Source organism: Artemia sp. Qi Xiang Cuo, chromosome 2 (assembly GCF_049724085.1).
Source record: "Artemia sp. Qi Xiang Cuo chromosome 2, ASM4972408v1, whole genome shotgun sequence".
In the NCBI taxonomy this organism is placed as follows: Eukaryota; Metazoa; Arthropoda; class Branchiopoda; order Anostraca; family Artemiidae; genus Artemia; species Artemia sp. Qi Xiang Cuo.
Genome location: NC_142795.1, coordinates 70,160,947 through 70,181,951, shown reverse-complemented (window position 1 = coordinate 70,181,951; position 21,005 = coordinate 70,160,947). Strand labels below are relative to the sequence as shown.

Here is a 21,005-nt window from a genome sequence, read left to right as displayed (position 1 = left end):
AACGACCACAGAGTTTCACCCTCAAATTCTCTTCTAAAACCTTTCCTAAAATCTTCTTTCAAAATGTCTCTAACTGTTTCGCCGAAATAATCCCATAAAATGGATAAAACGGTTTCGCCCAAATAATCCCGAAGCGTAATTTCAGCGTGTTCCTTTTGTTTGGCATCTCTGCGCTAACGCATTTCAAATTTCTAGGAAACCCTTTCCTACGTTAATCTCTTCATCTCATAAATTTTCCTAGCTAAACTATTAGGGTTTCGTTAGAATATCAATTTATCTCTCCGACTTAAAGCTCCGTGAAGCCGTATTTAAAAATAGAATTTATATCTCTTTAGACTCCCGCATAATTCGAAGATAACAAGTGATGTCAATTATAATTCCTGACACTAAAGATCAATGAAGCCCTATTTAAAAATAGAATATTAATTTTTCTCTCTGACCTAAAGAACGTTTATCCCTCAGACCTAAGATTAAAGAAACCTTAATGTTTCTTAATTCTCCCCTTCGTGAATCAATAATTTCCCCTAGCGATTATGTAAATCAAGTTCACAGGTGCTACTCGCGACAGGACCACGTGGTTTATGGTTTTCCAAGTGAGAAAGTTCCTGTTTTTTTCATTCTCACTGAGAAAACCATAAAACAGACATGGATTGCTGTTGACATCCATAAATGTGACAAAGTTACTGTTTTTTTATTATCACTGACAAAAAAAATTAAAAATCAATTAAAAACATCAAATACATCGAACCAAACACATAACCATACAACAAAACATACTTAACTATGACAAAATTCCTTTTTTTTAATTATAATTGACAAAAAACATACACCACGTGGTTCTCGTGCTCATATATGGTGTTAAAAAAAGTTGTAGGTGGCAGCAGGGTGTTCTCGTGGGGGCTTTAGGGTCACTTCTACTAACGATTGAGATGTACGGGAGATAACCACAATTTTACAATTATACGTACGGTATGACAAGAATGTCTTGTGAAGCTTTTAAAAGCATCTGGCGAGATTAGTGTTATTCATACTCTAAAGTGATCAGCTTCTAATGCACATGAAACTCAGTTTTACACAGGGGAGGCCGGGGTTTAACTGGACATTGGGTCGAGCCAGACACTCTCAATTACTCAGACACCATTTGTTGAAAAGTTCTACAAAAATTAGTAAGAGTTTCATATAGCCTTCATGTCTCAAGGAAGAATTCCAAGTTTGTTCTGGCAACTTGAACATTGGTGTTTGGAAACATCCTTTGCAAACAGTTTCAGAAATGCTCCCTTATCTCGCAGCAGCGTGTCAAAACAAATACACAAAGTCGGTGAGGCTGTACCTACAGCAGATAAAAAGACTTAAACATACAAGCCCAACACTTTTCCAGTCTTTCGAAAAAGACTTACACGTTGTGAGAAGATCGGAGATATTTTGGGTCGATTTATCTACATATTTGGCTATAAAACAAGAACTGATGAGAAGTCTGAAAACGGCAATCGGATTGACTAGAAGTAGAGGAATGACAAAAATACAGAGATTTCAGTGGGTAATGGGACGTCCCGTCTGTGCTCACGTTAATCTTTTGATGCAAGAACTGACGGGTGTTTTCATCATACAAGCAACAAACAAAAAGAGTCAAAGACACACAAATAGTTATTGACTTGGTCGAGCAGTCGTCTCCTTTCGAGGGTGATCTACAAAGACACACAAATAGTTGTTGACTTTGTGGAGCAGTCGTCTCCTTTCGAGTTTGATCCACTATCGCTTCGAAGTCTTGCTACTGGCATGACTGCTGCAGAAAACGTGTACACCGACAAATCAGCGGAATTCAGTGGATTCTTGACGGAGAGGTAGGGAAATCTCTGAAAGAAAGTTCGTTCAAACGTAAGGATAAGGCAGTGCTTATGACGGCCAAATAAAACAATGGGAGAGAAATCCGCCGTTTAGACCCTTCAATGCTGTTTCAGCGTCTTCTAACTATATCCAAAAGACTGAATATGGACGACGAATCTAAACTTAAATGTGAACTTTTCTCCTATCCTGCGTAATTTTTTGATGATTCTGGCACGTTCCGAAGGCCAACTAAACCGGAGATAGAAAAAGTTATCAAGTGACTTTCAGAATTGGTACTATTAGGGAAATACATAGTCTGAATTGCAAATACGTCTTAGACGGGGGCGCTTTGCTTCACATGATTTCCTGGGCGAAAAAAGAAACATATTCTGAGATCATAGACCGATACTGGAACTAAGTGTTGGCTAAACATCCAAACTCCATTGATGTCTTTGATGGATACGACTTCGCTGCTTCGGCAAAAGATATGACTCATCTTAAGCAAAACCGTGTCACTGGGCGGGAAGTACTGTTTAGCCCAGAAATGAGACTGGCCACCAAAAAAGAGGAATTTGTTTCGTGCAAAAAGAATAAAGCCCGTTTCGTCAATGTATTTCCTGATTATTTACGAGGCGAAGGTGTGAGAACCATCTAAGCTAGAGCTGGTACTGACTTGCTTATTGTGCTTACAAAGGTTGAGTGCTCGAAGACATGGGATACTTTAGTTATCGGTGATGATACCGAATTGCTGGTCTTGTTATTTTATCATTGTATTCCTGAGCACCACAAGGTCTAACTGCATAGTGAGCCTAAGCCAACCACTTCAGGTACATCTTAGGACATCGAAGCCATTGTTAAGAAGATTGGGACTAAAACGTGCAAACTGCTTTCTTTGCTCACGCGATTCTTGGCTGCGACACAACTTCCCGTCTACATGGACTTTGCAAGGGGATTATGCTTAAACGGCTAAGAGACAACGAACAGTATAGAGAAAATACTTCAACGTTTTCTAGAGTTGACGCTTCGGAAGAAGAGATTAAAGCAGAGGGAGAGGCATCACTTTCTATATTGAATGGTGGAAAATCTACTGAAAATCTTGACAGTTACCGACGCCGAGTCTTTCAGCAGAAAGTAGCTACATCTACAGCTTTCGTCCATCCCCAAGATCTAACTCCTACTTCAGCAGCAGCGTAATTTCACTGTTTCCGAACCTATCTTTAAGTACAAGATTGGATTGAGCTTCAGAGCGCTGCCTTTCATCGTAAGCATTGGAAATGGAGATTTAAGAACGGCATGTTGTATCTTATCTTCACGGATCTTCCAGCGGCATCAAAAAAAATTCTCACCGTCGCGAAATGTGGTTATAAGGGATTCTGTGATAGTGACTGATGTAGCTGTCATCGAAATGGCATCGAATGTGACATTGCTTGGAAATTTTGCAAAGGAACTAGTTGCTCTAATACTCATGCCTAAATCAAAGATAAAGAAGACATATTATTAATTAAATAAATGTGACGAAACTCCAATCCTTTTGCAATTTCAAATTATCTGTGATTTTTGTTAAAATTAAAATCAATGATTTAGCTAGCTGTGAGAAGTTTCTTATTAAATTCCAAGAAGTCGGGTGGTCACGTTTAGGGTGGAGGGTGGGGGGCGATAAATTGACATGGACACGACTTCTTTTAGGCATTAGCAGTCCAACTTTTTCGTGTATAAATTCAATTTCGCGTAATGTTGCTCTCAGACCAATATCGGCACTTGATTTACGGACGGGAGGGGGGGGGGGATTGAATATGAGCGTTCAAAACAAAGACAAAGTTTATATTCGTGACCTACGTCCTATATTTACCTATTTCCGACTTTCTATACGCGCAAATTAAGTTTTTATTAATAAGAAGAAAATTAAGAAGAATTAATCATTTAAGAAGAAAAAACTTTAAGAAGAAAATCATTTAAGAATTAATCATTTAGAGGTTGATGAAAAAGGATTTGAAAAGTGTAATTTAAGGTCACGATGGAAGGGGTGCCCTAAGGGGGAAGGGCAGCCTGAGATATCGGATGAACCTAAATGGTATATGAAATTTGAAATGTAGTATACCTCTATTTTTATAACCTGATATATTTTGGAATGCTCAATTTTATATAATTTTAATATATGGATTTTTTTTTTTTAAGAAGTTTTTTTTGTTTCTTTTTTTAAGAAAAGAGTAGGTGACATTAAATAAATTATGAGATATTGTTAAAGAAAATTTGAAAGTCACCGAGAGGAGAGGAGGTGGGAATAAAAAAAAAAAAAAAAAAAAAAAAAGAAGAAAAAACGAAAAACGGTCAATTTTGCCATTTTCTTAAATAAAAATTAATCATTTAAGAAGAAAAGACGAAAAACGGTCAATTTTGCCTCGTCCGATTTTGGCTGATTCTTTATATGTTCTAGAAAATTATTTTGCGGTTCGAATATCGACTAAGATCACAAATTTGCGCTTACAAAACGGTCTTTTATTTTTTTTTCATTTTTTAATAGGTTTTATCGGCTAATTTTGTTTAGTCCATAAGCAATGAATTTGATTTTTTTTTTTTTTTTTTTTTTTTTTTTTTTTTTTTAATCTGAATAATTTTTTTTTAAGGCATGTAGTAGCCTAATAATTTTTTTAGATCTTTTTTAAGCAATAATATTTTTTTACTTAACTATAATATTTTTTAAGTAAAAAGATAAAACTTTGTTTTAAAGCCTTAAGACCATTTTATTTTAAGGCTTGAATCAGGATAAGCGGCCAAGAAAATTCTTTCACAGAGGTTACAGCTCTTAGCCTAAATGTTGTAAAGCTATTTTTTTATAAGGCAAGATTCTCCAACATATGCTTTTGATTTAACCTGTCCCGACCTAAATAAGTAGAAAGTTGAAAGTTCCCACGGTCAAAAGTTTATGACTGCTACCCTGTTAAAAAGCTAAGACCTTGATTGGTGAAGGTAAGTTCCAGGTAAGGAGCATTTTGCTATCTTAGAAAGTAGTTCGGCTAGATAAATGAAGCCTTTCCGGATGCATCCAGGGCTTAAAAAAATCATAGGAAGTTTTTTTTTCAAGCTACCATCTCTGCGCTTTCCTTATTTCTATAGTTTAGAAGATTGTATAGAGCACAAGCCAATACTCAGGTCTATCTAAACTTTCACAAAAATGTTTACCCCAATTTTGGAATGAAATTGACCCATGACTTTTTTTAGACGTTTATAGTTGCAATGGTGAGGCCAAGGAGAAGTCCTTTTATTTTCAAAATCCATCTTTCCCAGCCACAGATTCATATTCAGACAGTTGCACAATGAAAATCAGAATTCGGCCTAATGTATGTGGAATCAGGTAAGACTGTGTATATACAATCGCGCTATCTGTTTTATAATTTTGTTTTTATCTTTTTTTCTATCAGCAATATGCCAAACTACGAATTATAAGTATCACCGTCCAAATTTTTGTAAGAAGTTGGATAGAAATGTAAATTGGTTCTTTGAGTACATTCCAGTCCAGCGCTGCTTTGTGGATTAATTCTCGTTAGTTTACCCTTTCCTTACCCTCGTCACTCGCTACATAACTTAGTTGTTATTTATTACCAGAGATAAATTCTTTGAATGAAAATTGCGACTGGACTTGTTTCAGTTTAGCTCTGGACCCAAGCTTTTCATGTATACGAAATTTTGAAGTACATATGAATATGGAGTTGAAATTTCAAGGTCAAGTTTACCAAAGTTTATTGTGAAAATCTTAAACAGATTCAGATTTTAGATCTCAGATTCTTCTCCGATCTACTGTCTCTGATTTGCAACCATTAATTATAAGAACAAGACAAATCTGGAAAAAGAGGAGTTTTGCTTTTCAACCCAACTGGGGGCTATGCATCCTTCTTTCTATCCGAATATAGGAACAAATAATCAAATAGAATAAATCTAAATATTATATCGAAGGACACATTTCTTTGCCAAGTTTCTTTATAATCTTTTTACTGTAAGAGTTACTTTTGCGAGGCAATTTTGTTTATAGATCATTTTTTAAATTAATATTATAAAAAAATAAAAAACAGACAAAATAATGCGAAAACATATATTTTTCCCAAACCAACTTTAATGTATCTTCAAGTTGTACGTAAAATCAAACTTTTATATATTACATTTCAAACCCCACCTAATGAGGTAAGTCTTAAAAATAATGGATATGTTAAATATTTCTCATGAAGAATTTATATGTCAATTGAGATTTTGTCATTTTCTCCTGCTTCAGGATAAGGTCACCGGATACCCTAACCTTTGACAATTTCAATAGAAATTTTTTCATGAGAAATGATTTCGACCTCCCACAGTATGCTACCACCAATTTTTGGTGTACAACTGTTTTTTGTTTTTTTTCTTAAACAATTGAAGATTGAGAATAAAAAGAGTCTAATAAAGGGTATCCAAAAGTCTAATAAAGGGTCTAATACAAAGTCTCCTAATAAAGGGTCTTGGCTTTTTTGTCAACAGCACGATAAGACTAGTCTTCCTCTTTTATCTTGTAAATAAATCCAAAGGAAGTATTTGACTGTATTTCCATCTATGGTAGTCCTCCGCAACCCAAAATTGAACCAGGGCCCAGCTATGACTAATAGAATTAATAAATAAAGTAGAAATTTTCACAGTAAATGATCGAAAACCGTAATATTAAAGAAAGTTTAATGCAAAAAGAATTCAATTTTTTATATATTAAGACCTAGCACTTAAATCCAACAGAATTTTCAAGAGTGCTCACGCCTTGAAAATAGTTTAAGTATTTATATTTGTTTCTTCTGTTTGTAATTCTTCAACGTAAAACAAATAGGTTTTTAAAGCAACGTAAAGCGTAAAACAAATAGGGTTTTTATTTCTCGTAATTTTGCGGTGTCTGTGCACCTGGGTTTCATACAATCACCTACAACTCTACCAAAATAAATTCTCAATCGGTTCTATAGATTAGAGCTTAATATATGCTAATCTTATGCAGCCCTTAGGCCGTATGTTGCGTGACCCTGGCCTACAGAATAAGATTCCGCAAACCTGCAACGATGATAGCGATACCAAAAAATAAGATAGCGTCCCATCAGTTTCATATTACGATTCACCACTGAGAGGGGTAACGAGCAAGAAGCAGAAAAAAGGCAGTGTTCTAACAGATCAGTAATGTACAGAAAGTGTCTTATTTTCAGGTTTGATTTTCTGCGATTTCGTCTTGGGCTACCTAGAAAAGCGAACCTTAACTGCAAGAGTGATTCCTTTAACATAATTGCAGATAATACAAATGGACTATGCGGGATATTGGATGGGTATGCAGGTTTGTACCTTTTCTGCGGCTAGTTCGAGCACTTGATGTAAAGATTATACCAAAATAACCCAATTTTGTAAGATTAGACTTATCCATAAAATACTTTATTTATATTTAAATCAATTCATATGGTTGGCTGACACTCATGGTTTCTCTTGGGGGGGGGGGGAGAATATTCCCTATATGAGGACCCAATGAGCATTCAATGAAAAATTTATATATTAGGGTTACATAGTCGTATTTAAAACAAGAAAATTTATTATACTACTTATGGTAATAAATAGTATTTAAAGAATGATCCTCATTCACCGTAAGCAAAAGTAAGTCTGTAAGTCGATGCAATAACGTACATTTTGTGAAAAACTCTGTGTCTCCTATGTTTTGTTTTTTTCATTCCAAACAATCTACGTTTTATACTTCACCGTATATTCAGTATTTATTATTTTAGGAGAATTCATTATAATGGATAAAAACAGAAAAATTGCGTCGCTCCAGTTGACGGCTTGAGTTTTCTGAAAGAAATATTTTTTCCCTTGGGAAGATCTATTCTCAGTAGCTTGCAAAACTTAAAAAAAAATAAAAAAAAAGAAGCTTGAATCAAATAGTTGTAAACGTGGTAACGGACTGTAAGTAAGGAGTGACACGGCTCAATAGTAACCGAAACTCAAAAAGTGGAATTTTGATATCAATAAATATATCCAGGGGTGTCGCTTTTTTTTTGGGGGGGGGCGGGGAGGCAGTTCCCCCTCCCCCCAAGAATTTGAATAAAAAACTATTATATAGCTCATGCCCCTTGACTATTAGGATATAGACCCCGCTTGCCCCTCCCCCAATAAAAATGCTGGGGCTACTCCCCTGAATATATCAAAAGAATCGGCTTATTATGGTAATTCCAAATATATAAGATTCATTAAACTTAGTGTTACCGATAAAAGGCTATGAGCCTGAGAGAATTTCCCTGATTTGCGAAAAAGATTCTTTGACTAAAAGTCAAAGAATCTTGATGAAAATCACAACATCAGATTCAGTGTATCAGAGAACTCTACTGCAGTGGTTTCAAGCTGCTATCTACAAAGATGTAGGATTTCGTATTTTTGACGGTACAAGAAGCTCAAAGTCCAAACCGGCGGTGTTGATCTTCGTTTCATGGTCTTTCGGCCAGGAAGTGCTATGGGGGGCTGGGGCGAGCCATCCTGTGCTTTCGCACTCCCTTCCCGTTTATCTTCCCCGGATTTTTCCAGGTACCCATTTAGACCTTGGTCGACTCTGGCTGAGCTTACACAGTCACGCCACTGACCCCTGTCCCAAACCAAATAACAAGTCACGCCAGGGATTGGGCGCGTGCCCCTCAGGTAAAGGATTCCCAACCCAGAACGACAACCACTTAGCAAGGAAGGCTTCCTGTAACGAACATACTAAGGAGTGACTTGGTTCAATAGTAACGGAAACACGAAAAACGGAATTTTGATATCAATAGATAGGTCAAATGAATCAGCCTATTACGCTGATTCTAAATATATAAGATTCGTCAAGTTTAATGTTACCAATCAAAAGTTAAGAGTCTGGGAAAATTTACCTGATTTTTGATAAAGGGAGGAAGTACCCCCTAAAAGTCAAGGAATCTTAATAAAAATCACACCATCAGATTCAGCGTATCAGCGAACCCTATTGTAGAGATTTCAAGCTCTTATATACAAAAATGTGAAATTCGGAAATTTTGGCCAGAAGATAGTTCACGGGTGCATGTTTATTTTTTTTTTTCCAGGGGTGATCGTATCGAAATAATAGTCTTAGAAGATCGGAAGAGGGTGCATTTGAACGGAAATTAAAAGCTCTAGTGCCCTTTTTAAGTAACCGAAAAGATTGGAGGGTAACTAGCTCCCCCCCAATGCCCCATTTTTCCCCAAAGTTATCCGATCAAAATTTTGAGATAGTCATTTTTTTTTCAGCATAGAGTTAAAAGACCTAATAAATATGTCCTTAGGGATAACATGACCTCCCACATTCCATTTGGAGAGGCATGCAGGTCATGAAATTTGATCATTGTTTTCGTAAAGTATTTGTTATTGGGAAGTGTATTGACATTTTGGACGGGGGGATTTTGTGCTTGGGGTAGGTTTACATAGGGAGAATTTTCAGTGTGAAGGGAAATTTCCGGGAGTGAACCTTCCAGGAGAAATTTTATACAGAGGCTGCCCCCTCCTCAATACCTTGCTCTATACGTTAAGTTTGAATGTTTGTCCCAATTTTTTTTAAACGAATCTTGAAACACAAGGGCCGTTTAATTAGAATTAATTTAAAACACTTTTTCCACAAAATAATGTTTTTCAAAGAAAAGTAAAGAACTCCATTAAACAAAAAATGAGAAAAAATAAAATCAAATAATCTACCAAGCGTGAAACTACCATAAATCAGCATCGATAAATAAATTAAACCCAAAACGAACAGAAATTACAATAAATAACCGAGTCAAACTCAAAACGAGCAGAAATTAATATAAGTTGGGCGCAAAACCCCTATGCCTTCTCAAGGCCAGAACAAAATTTGCACTTAACTGGGAAAATATAAATGATTTTACTTTTATAACTTTAATAAATAAAATAATATTAACATTTTGATTACTAAATATCAGTATATTAAACTGACAATGCACATTAATTTGCATTTTTTTCAGTAGAGTGCAAATTTTGTTCTGGCCTTGGGAAGGCATAGGGGTTTTGCACCCAACTTATGTTAATTTCTGCTCGTTTTCAGTTTGACTGGGTTAATTATTGTAATTTCTGTTTGTTTTGGGTTTCATTTATTTATCGATGCTGATTTGTGGTAGTTTCACACTTGGTAGATTATTTGATTTCATTTCTGCTCATTTTTTGTTTAATGGAGTTCTTTACTTTTCTTTGATAAAATTATTTTGTGAAAAAAGTTTTTAAATTAATTTCTGTTCGTTTTATATTGACATAGTCTTTTCAGGGAAAAAGAAAATAATACTTTAAATCTTTTCGTTTTTTAAGACTTTATAATTTGGCCTGCTATTTGTATGCTGGAGAAAATTTGTCAGCATTTTTTAACAACATACACCCTTTTAAAAATCTGGACACAAATAGTACTGTTTAATTTAGTTTTATATCTCCTCTAGTTGACCTGAAATGGAAAACTTGATACCATTCGCAAAATCTGTTTACAAAATCTGTGTTCAAATCTGTTTACTTTCTTTGATAACTCGGATACACTTACGCTATTTTGATTTGGTTATATTTTGAGAGCAGAAATGGGAGGGTTGGCGTTGGAGGGTGGGAGTGGAAGGGGGATTAGTTGCCCTCAAATCACCTTCGACTATTAAAAAGGGCTTCAGCCCTTTCTATTTTCAATCGAATGAGCCCTTTTCGAAGTTCCCACGACAACTCCTTCGATACGAAGTGCCCTGGTCTAAACAACAATAACAAAAAAAAAAAATGCAGTATACCCACTTCCATCTTTACTATAAAAATGTCAAGCCTTCCAATCGTTTTCGACAATTAAAAAGGGCACTAGGCCTTTCAATTTCCAATTGAATGAGCCATTTTTGAAACGAAAACGCTTTCTATAAGCACCATATATGCCCCCAGGGCATATATTACAACCCTTACCCTAAGGTCTGTTAGGGTGGTTGTCATCCTCTAAGACCTAATTTCCAGAACTTTCACCTACGTTAAACAACATGGCTATCTCAAAATTTTGATTGGATGTGTTTGGGGAAATGGTGGGCGTGAGAGGGACGGTAGTCGCTCTCCAATCATTTTCAACTATTAAAAATGGCCCTAGCCCTTTCAATTTCCAATCAAATGAGCCCTTTTGAAGTTTCTATGACTAAACTTTCAATAAAAATCTTATATGTTCCCAGGAGATAACTTACAACCCTTGCCCTGAGTGCTGGGGGGGGGGGGTCATTCTTATTTCCAGAACTTTCTACTACGTTGAACAAAATGGCTATCTGAAAATTTTGATTGGATGTGTTTGGAGGAATGGGGGGCATGAGAGGGGGGTTAGTTACCCTTCAATCACTTTTGACTATTACAAAGGGCACTAGCCCCCTCAATTTCGAATTGAATGAGCCCCTTTTGAAGTTTTACGACAACTCTATCAATAAAATGTGGAGAAGGAGCGTGCGTAGCTACCCTCCGTGGATAATATCCCCCGAAAAATACCTTCCCGGAAAATACCCCCCGCGGGAAATACCCCCTCCCCCCGCGGAAAATACCTCCCCGGAAAACACCCCCCGTGGAAAATACCTCCCCGGAAAATACCCCCCGGAAAATACTCCCCCGTTGAAAATATCCCCCGGAAAATACCTCCCCAAAAAATACCCCCCCCCCCCCGTGGAAAATAAGGCTTACCAAGCTGGGGAATTTTATTTGAGTTTAATTTTTTTCAATTTCCGTAGGGGGAAAGAATTTTGGTTCTAGTGTATTATGCTCACTCACTCAAGTTTACGCTATGTAAAATTCGAGAACGCACCGGTTTTTTCGTTAGTTTCTTCGTTACTTTAGAAATAAATTTGGGCTATAGATGTGCACGTTAAGGGGGGTAAAGTATATCGGGTCTGCATGCAAAATACGGCTGATACAAATATTCTGCATATTAGATAGATACATAAATAGTTGTATTTTAAAGCCAAATATACGACCATGAACATAGTAAAATAACGTAAATGAAAGGCAAAACATTTTTTTTCCTTTAGAGCAGGGCATTTCATATGGAAGGTGTGGTCATAGAAACTTCAAAAGGGACTCATTCGATTGGAAATTGAGAGTTCTAGTGCACTTTGTAATAGTCAAAAGTGATTGGAGGGCAACTAGCCCCCCCCCCAAGCCCATCATTCCCCCAAACACATCCAATCAAAATTTTGAGCCATTTTGTTGAGCATAGTTAATTTCCAGATGGAAAATATGTTTTTGAGGAGGACACTCCCCCACAACCCTCAGGGCAAGGGTTTTAAGTTATACCCTGGGGGTATATAAGGTTTTTAGAGAAGGTCTTGTCGTAGAAACTTCAAAACAGGCTCATTCGATTGGAAATTGGAGTGGCTAGTACCCTTTTTACTAGTCAAAAGTGATTGGAGGGCAACTAGCCCCCAACGCCCATCATTCCCCAAAACACATCCAATCAAAATTTTGAGATAGCCATTTTGTTCAGCGTAGTTGGTTTCAAGATAGAAAATATGTTTTTGAGGAGGACACTCCCCCACAACCCTCAGGGTAAAGGTTTTAAGTTTTGCCTTGGGGGTATATAAGGTCTTTATAGAAGGCGTTGTCGTAGAAACTTAAAAACAGGCTCATTCAATTGGAAATTCAAAGGGCTAGTGCCCGTTTTAATAGTCAAAAGTGACTGGAGGGCAACTAGCCCCCTCCCCTAAGCCCATTATTTCCCCAAACACATCCAATCAAAATTTTGAGATTGCCATTTTGTTCAACGTAGTTGATTTCCAGATAGAAAATAATGTTTTGAGGAGGACACTCCAACACAACACTCAGGGCAAGGGTTTTAAGTTATGCCCTGAGGGTATATAAGAACGACGTTGGCACAATGTACTATTTATTATTTTTTTCCTTTAGAGACGGGCACTTCATATGGAGGGGTTCATCGTAGAAACTTCAAAGGGGGCTCATTAGATTGGAAATTGAGAGTTCTAGTGCCCTTTTTAATATTCGAAACTGATTGGAGGGAAAATATCCCCCCCACGCCCATCCCAAAGACATCCAATCAAAATTTTGAGATAGCCATTTTGTTCAGCGTAGTTGATTTCCAGATCACAGGGACATATAAGATTTTTATAGAAGGCGTTGTCGTAGAAACTTCACAAAAGGATCATTCGATTGGAAATTCAAAGGGCTAGTGAATTTTAAAGAAGGCGTTGTCGTAGAAACTTCGAAAAAAAACTCATTCGATTAGAAATTCAAAGGGCTAGTGCCCTTTTTAATGGTCGAAAGTGATTGGAGGGCAACTAGCCCCCCCCACGCCCATCATTCCCCCAAACACATCCAATCAAAATTTTGAGATACCCATTTTGTTCAGCGTAGTTGATTTCCAGATAGAAAATATATTTTTGAGGAGGACACTCCCCCACAACCCTCAGGGCAAGGATTATAAGTTATGCCCTGGGGGCATATAAGATTTTTATTGAAATCTTTGTCGTAGAAACTTGAAAAGGGGCTTATTAGATTTGAAATTCAAAGGGATAGTACCCTTTTTAATAGTCGAAACTGATTGGAGGGCAACTAGCCCCCGCACGCCCATCCCAAACACATCCAATCAAAATTTTTAGATAGCCATTTTGTTCAGCGTAATTGAATTCCAGATAGAAAATATATTTTTGATGTGGACACTCCCCCACAACCCTCAGGGCAAGGGTTTTAAGTTATGCCCTGGGGGCATATAAGGTTTTTATAGAAGGCGTTGTCGTATAAACTTCAAAACAGGCTCCTTCGATTGAAAACTCAAAGGGCTAGTGCCCTTTTTAATAGTAGAAAGTGATTGGAGGGCAACTAGCCCCCCCACGCCCATTATTCCCCCAAACACATCTAATCGAAATTTTGTTATAGCCCTTTTGTTCAGCGTAGTTGATTTCCAGATAGAAAATATGTTTTGAGGAGGACACTCCCCCACAGCACTCAGGGCATGGGTTCTAAGTTATGTCTAGGGGGCATATAAGGTTTTTAAAGAAGACGTTGTCGTAGAAACTACAAAAAAACTCATTCAATTGGAAATTTAAAGGACTATTGCCTTTTCTAATAGTTGAAAGGAATTGGAGGGCAACTCGCCCCCCCCCTCCCACGCCCATCAATCCCTCAAACACATCCAATCAAAATTTTGAGATAGCTAGTTTGTTCAGTGTAGTTGATTTCCAGATAGAAAATATATTTTTGAGGAGGACATTCCCCCACAACCCTCAGGGCAAGGATAATAAGTTATTCCCTGGGGGCATATAAGGTTTTTATTGAAATCTTTGTCGTAAAAACTTGAAAAGGGGCTTATTCGATTTGAAATTCAAAGGGATAGTACCCTTTTTAATAGTCGAAAGTTATTTGAGGGCAACTAACCCCCCTCTCACGCCACCTTTTCCCCAAACACATTCAATCAACTTTTTTAGATAGCCATTTTATTCAACGTAGTTCAAAGTTTTGGAAATTAGGTCTTTAAAGATGACAACCCCTCCCCCCAGAACTCTCAGGGCAATGACTGTAAGTTATGCCCTGGGGGCATATGAAGTTTTTCTTTAAAGCATTGTCATAGAAACTTCCAAAGGCTTATTCAATTGGAAAATGAAAGGACTAGTGCCTTTTTTAATTGTTCAAACTGATTGGATAGCGACTAACGCCCCTCTCACGCCCACCATTTTCCAAAAAACATCCAATAAAAATTTTGAGATATCTATATCGTTCAACGTAATTGAAAGTTTTGGAAATTAGGTCTCTTAGGGTGATAACCCCGTCAAAACCCTCGATGCACGGTTTTTAAGTTATGCCCTGGGGTTATTAAAGGTCTTTGAAGAAAGTTGTTGCACAAATCATATGCAGCGTGATCGCGCTACTTAAGTAAAGAACGGGGACACTCAAGAACGAGACAAGAAACGGGGACTAAATAAAGAGGGGGGCACACCCCCACAGCCCTCAGGGCTGGGGTTTTAAGCTATGCCCTTGGGGCACATAAGAACGATTCTGGCACAGTGTATTATTTATTAATTTTTTCCTTTAGAGCAGGGCACGTCGTATCGAAGAAGTTGTTTTCGAAAACTTCGAAAAGCGCTCATTCAATCGGAAATTGGGGTGGCTTGTGCCCTTTTTAATAGTTGAAAGTGACTATAAGGCGACTAACACCCCTCTCACGCCCACCATTTCCCCAAACACATCCAATCAAAATTTTGAGATAGCCATGTTGTTTAACGTAGTTGAAAGTTCTGGAAATTCGGTCTTAGAGGATGACAACCACCCTAACAGACCTTAGGGTAAGGGTTGTAATTTATGCCCTAGGAGCATATAATGTGTTTATAGAAAGTGTTCTCGTTTCCAAAAGGGCTCATTTGATTAGAAATCGAAAGGCCTAGTGCCCTTTTTAATAGTCGAAAGTGATTGGAAGGCTAGACATTTTTATAGGAAAAATCGAAGTGGGTATGATGTATTATTTTTTGTTGTTGTTGTTTAGACCAGGGCACTTCGTATCGAAGGAGTTGTCGTGGGAACTTCGAAAAGGGCTCATTCGATTGAAAATAAAAAGGACTGATGCCCTTTTTAACAGTCGAAAGTGATTTGAGGGCAACTAATCCCCCTTCCACTCCCACCCTCCCACACTCCCATTTCTACTCTTAAAATTTACCAAAATAAAATAGCGTAAGTTTATTTAAGCTATCAAAAAAAGTAAACAGATTCTTTCGCGAATGGTATCAAGTTTTTCATTTCAGGTCAACTAGAGGAAGTATGAAACTAAATTAAACAGTACTATTTGTGTCCAGATTTTTAAAAGGGTGTATGCTGTTAAAAATTGCTGAAAATTTTTCTCCAGCATACAAATAGCAGGCCAAATTATAAAGTCTTTAAAAATAATAAGAATTAAAGTAGTATTTTCTTTTTCCCTGAAAAGACAATGTCCATATCAAACGAACAGAAATGAATTAAAAAGCATTTTCCACAAAATAAGTTTTTCAAAGAAAAGTAGAGAACTCCATTAAACAAAAAATGAGCAAAAATAAAATCCAATAATCTACCAAGCGTGAAACTACCACAAATCAGCATCGATAAATAAATAAAACCCAAAACGAACAGAAATTACAATAATTAACCGAGTCAAACTCAACACGAGCAGAAATTAACATAAGTTGGGCGCAAAACCCCTATGCCTTCCCAAGGCCAGAACAAAATTTGCACTTTACTGAAAAAATACAACTGAATGTGCATTGTTAGTTAAATATACATATACTGATATTTAGTAATCAAAATGATAATATTATTTGATTTATTAAAGTTATAAAAGTAAAAACATTAATATTTTTTCAGTAAAGTGCAAATTTTGTTCTGGCCTTGGGAAAGCATAGGGGTTTTGCGCCCAACTTATGTTAATTTCTGCTCGTTTTGAGTTTGACTGGGTTAATTATTGTAATTTCTGTTCGTTTTGGGATTCATTTATTTATCGATGCTGGTTTGTGGTAGTTTTACGCTTGGTTGATTATTTGATCTTATTTTGCTCATTTCTTGTTTGATAGAGTTCTTTACTTTTCTTTTAAAAAATTATTTTGTGGAAAAATTTTTTTTTTATTAATAAAAAAAAAATTTAACACGTGGAAAAAACACTTAAAAAAACGCTTTTTTTTTTTTTTTTTAGTTAAAAAAATTTCCAGATACCTCGCTATTCTTCTGTAAGTTTTTAGTGGCCATATACCTAGAAAGAATTGTTTTCTGACTTCAAATTGTCAAAATGCTTTACCCTCTGATAAATACCCCCCCGAAAATACTCCACCCCCCCCCCGTGGAAAGAAGGCTTTCCAAATTTGAGAATTTTATTTGAGTTTTATTTTTTCAAGTTCCGTAGGGGTAAAGAATTTTGGTACTTGTGCATTATTCGCCACTCACTCAAGTTTACGCTGTATAAAATTCGAGAACACACCGGTTTTTTCGTTTGTTCCTTCGTTACTCTAGAATAAATTTGGGCTATAGATTTTCACAATAGGAGGGGGGGGGGGGCAAAGTATAGCGGGTCTGCATGTAAAATGTGGTTGGTGCAATTATTCTTCATATTAGAAAGATAGATAAATAGGTGTATTTTAAAGCCAAATATACGACCATGAACACAGTAAAATAACGTAAATGAAAGGCAAATAACATAAACTTTGATCATCGATCATCATAAATCACTTAAATGAAACACTACATCAACATAATAATAGTAATCAACACTCTAAAGAAGGCCCATTGAGAAAAAACATTTAGCACGTAGAAAAAACACTTAAAGTACACATTACATTTACTCTATAATGTCATTATTTTTTTTTTTTTTTTTTTAGTTAACAAAATTTAAATATACCTCGATATTTTTCTGTAATTTTAGTGGCCATATACCTAGAAAGAATTGTTTTCTGACTTTAAACTGTCCGAATACTTCACCCCCGATAAATACCCCCCCCCCCCCCGGAAAATACCCCCCCCCCCCCCCCGTGGGAAAAAAGGCTTTCCAAATTTGAGAATTTTATTTGGGTTTGATTTTTTAATTTCTGTAGGGGGAAGAAGTTTTGGTACTTGTGTATTGTGGGCAACTCACTCAAGTATGCGCTGTGTGAAACTCGAGAACAAAACCTGTTTCTTCGTTATTTTTTTTTTTTTTTCAGCTTAGCGCGAGACAAGACAAAAACAAGTGACAGAATATATGTGAAACATATAATTTGGGCTATATATTTGCACATAAGAAGGGGGGATAAAGTATTTGAATGGTTTGAAGTGATAAAACGATTCTTACTTCATAATATGTAGAATAATAGGACCTACTTCCCCCCCGCCTAATGTGCAATATAGCCCAAATTTGTTTCTAAAGTAACGAAGTAACCAGTTTGTTCTTGAGTTTTACATATCGTAATCTTGAGTCAGTGCCGTATAGCACAAAAGTATCGGATTTTTTCATAGAGAGAAAACTTTAACGTAAAGAGCGGGGTCTTGAGGAGGAAGCAGCCCCTTTTACATGTGTAATAATTTCAGTTCGTTTTTAGGTTTGATGTTGCTCCTCACTTTCAGTTGAAAAACTTGTTTTATTTTTTATTTAATTACTTACAGATAGTATTTGTTAATGGGAAAAATAAGTTTTTTAAAGAAAATTAAAGAGCTTCATTAAACCAAAAATGATCAGAAATAAAGTCAAATAATCTTCAAAGTAAAAACTATGGAGTATGATAGAAAAAAAATTAGAAGGCATGTCATTGTCGCTTGTCTTCTAACCGCAGACAATTTGAGACAATTTGCTGTCTTTTCATACTGGAGTCTTTTCAAAGATATTTGATTATTAAAGCAAATCCGATTTCTAACAAAGATATCTACTAAGCTTCAAACTTTTGGTTTACTTTTTTAGGGCTTTTGAATTATTGTAATCCCTTGTTGAAATATATACAAAAATTTTTGCAATTACCAATTTTTTGCACTTTACGCAATTTAATGTTTTTCCATACTCTCTCTTTTCAAAGATATTTGATTATTAAAGCAAGTCGAATTTCTAACAGTGATTTCTACTAAGCTTCAAACTTTTGGTTTTATTTTCTAATGTTTTTGAATTGTTGTAATCCCTTGTTAAAATATATAAAAATATTTTTACAAATATCAGTTATCTGCTCTTTATGCAATGTAATATCTTTTCGTTGTGCTGTCTGATAAAAATGGTTGATTATTGAAGCTAGTCCGATTTATAACAGCGATGTGTAATGAGCTTTTATAATTTGGTTTTCTTTTTTAAGCTTGTTGAACTATTGCAATACCTCGTCAAAATAGAGAATCATTATCTGTTATAATTGCAAATTTTCGTTTTTTGGGCCTTCCTTCTGACATTATGCAACTGGTTGCGCTCAAAAAGTTTTTCATTTTTAAGATTTTTGAATTGTTGTAATCCCTTGTTAAAATATATACAAATATGTTTGCAATTACCAGTTTTTTGCTACTTCCACAATTTAATGTGTTTTCATACTACGGTCTTTTCGAAGATATTTGATTATTAAAGTTAGTCCAATTTCTAACAACTATATGTACTAAGCTTGAAATTTTTTGTTTTCATTTTCAAGGTTTTTGAATTGTTGCAATCCCTTGTCAAAATAGAGGATCATCATTTGTAATAATTGCAAATTTTTGGTTTTGGGCCTTCCTACCGAATATAGGCTATATAAATGGTTACGTCCAAACCTTTAAGCTCAATCACGTAGCGAGTTGATTTTATCAAACAAAAAAATAAACTAATTTTAAAATTTTCAGGTTTTTTCTAGTTTGATTAAAACATTAAAATTATTCCTCAGGCCCCGTAAATATTTTTTCAGTTTACATAATAACTTTCGTGATTCTGAACTGAACTTAAAAAAAAATTCCACTCTTGATTTCTTGAACAAAATTTTTTGTTGAAAAATTATCAACAGTGATTTCTACTAAGCTTCATACTTTTGATTTTCTTTTTTAAGGTTTTTGAATTGTTGTGATAAACCACGTGGTTCTCGTGGGATCAATAGGGGCCATTCTACTAGTGACACTTATCTAGATATTTTTTTCTAAAAACCCTTATTCTAAAAATGGGATTCAGATTAAATCAGGGAGCAAAAAGTAATTTATAAGGCCATAAAGAGGGGACTTCGGGCATATAACTCCTCTCCCTTTTAAATCAAAACAAGCACCCTAGGATTTCTTCCACTGTTTATATAGTCTAGTGGCCATAACCCCCGCGGAAAATAATTGCAGAAAATACCTGGTCGGAAATCCTCCCAGCGGCTGTTTGGTCTCCAATCACTTTCGACTTATAAAAAAAAGGGCTCGAACTCTCAATATCTGATCTAGAGCACCCTCCGAAAAATTTTGCGACCATGAGATGGAGGTGTGGATAAGGAAGGGGCAGTCCTTGTCCTATACGGAACTGGGAATTCTGCCTCATTTTGGAAGTTCAACGTTACTCTCTTATTTTCACAATAATAGCGTAGACCAGAAATCATAAGGGAGTAGATATCAATTTCACATTTTTGATGCGTTTTTTAATTTTGCTTTTGTCCCCCCCCCCCTCCGGAAAAAAATCCCGGTTACGGCCCTAGGACTGTTGCCACCACCCTACTTCTCCACCCTCATCTCTCTTCCTTAGAACCAACCCTGTATTTATCTCATGGCTCACCGAGAGCTGGGATGTTTTGGCATTAAAATTCATCCTTTGAGGTATACCCCCCCCCCCCTACCAAACTACTAAACAATCAGAGAAACCTATTGTAGAAGTTTAAGTGCCTTTTTTATTTTTGTAATGTATCCATTGCTTACAGATAGTATTTGTTATTGGAAAATATACGGACATTTTTTCGCAGGGGAGTTTTCTGCAGGGGGGGGGGGATTGTCTGGAGTGAATTTCCTAAGGGAGTAATTTTTTGGGAATAATATCCCTTCATCAACGATGTGTTTTCCGGGGGACATTTTCCGTGGGGGAGGGGGGTGTAAACGCCTAGAACCATACAACCGGTCTTTTTTTTGGAGCTTTTTATAAGCTAAATCCGCCCTCCCCCTGAAAACTCCCTCATGTACGCTCTCTCTTTCTCTCTGTGAAAACTACTGGACAATATGGTAGGTGTAGAATTAGCAAAAACATATTGATTTCATGGTTCTAGACATTTACCCCCCCCCCTCCCCCGTGTAAAATACCCCCTGCGTACCAAATCCCCCGTGGAAAGTACCCCCTCCCCGTGGAAAACAAGGCTTTCCAAACTTTAGAGCTTTATTTGAGTTTTTTTCCGTAGAGGAAAAAGGTACTTGTGTATTATGCGCTACTCACTCAAGTTTACGCTGCGTAAAACTCTAGAACAAACCGGTGTCTTCGTTATTTTCTTTCTGCTTAGCGCGAAACAAGACAAAGACAAGTGACAGAATAAATGGAACTATACAAGTTGGACTATATATTGGCACATGAGGGGGAGGGGTAAAGTATTAGGTCAGTTTGAAGCACAACTTTTCTAGAATTCCTTGGGAAAAGTTGGAAACCTTATCTTGAAATTACTTTTTTCAACTCTACTTTTCGATTGGTTGAAAGTTGGACCCAATGGACTTTTCCAAATCTCCTCATGGTGGAGCAAGTTCTCCAGAGATCATTGTAAGACGAATTCAGGCCCCGTAGAGCTCTCCAGTTTGCG

At 36.4% G+C, this 21,005-nt stretch overlaps 1 protein-coding gene across 1 annotated transcript in view; it reads left to right on the top strand.

Moving 5' to 3' along the window:
- Positions 1-21,005, top strand: part of LOC148955560 (prothrombin-like) — an 89,162-nt gene that overhangs the window by 29,899 nt on the left and 38,258 nt on the right. Inside the window, exons 3-4 of the mRNA XM_089102807.1 lie at positions 5,044-5,176; positions 7,026-7,150. Of these exons, the coding sequence (XP_088958933.1) occupies positions 5,044-5,176; positions 7,026-7,150 (258 nt within the window). The remainder of the gene's footprint in view (positions 1-5,043; positions 5,177-7,025; positions 7,151-21,005) is intronic.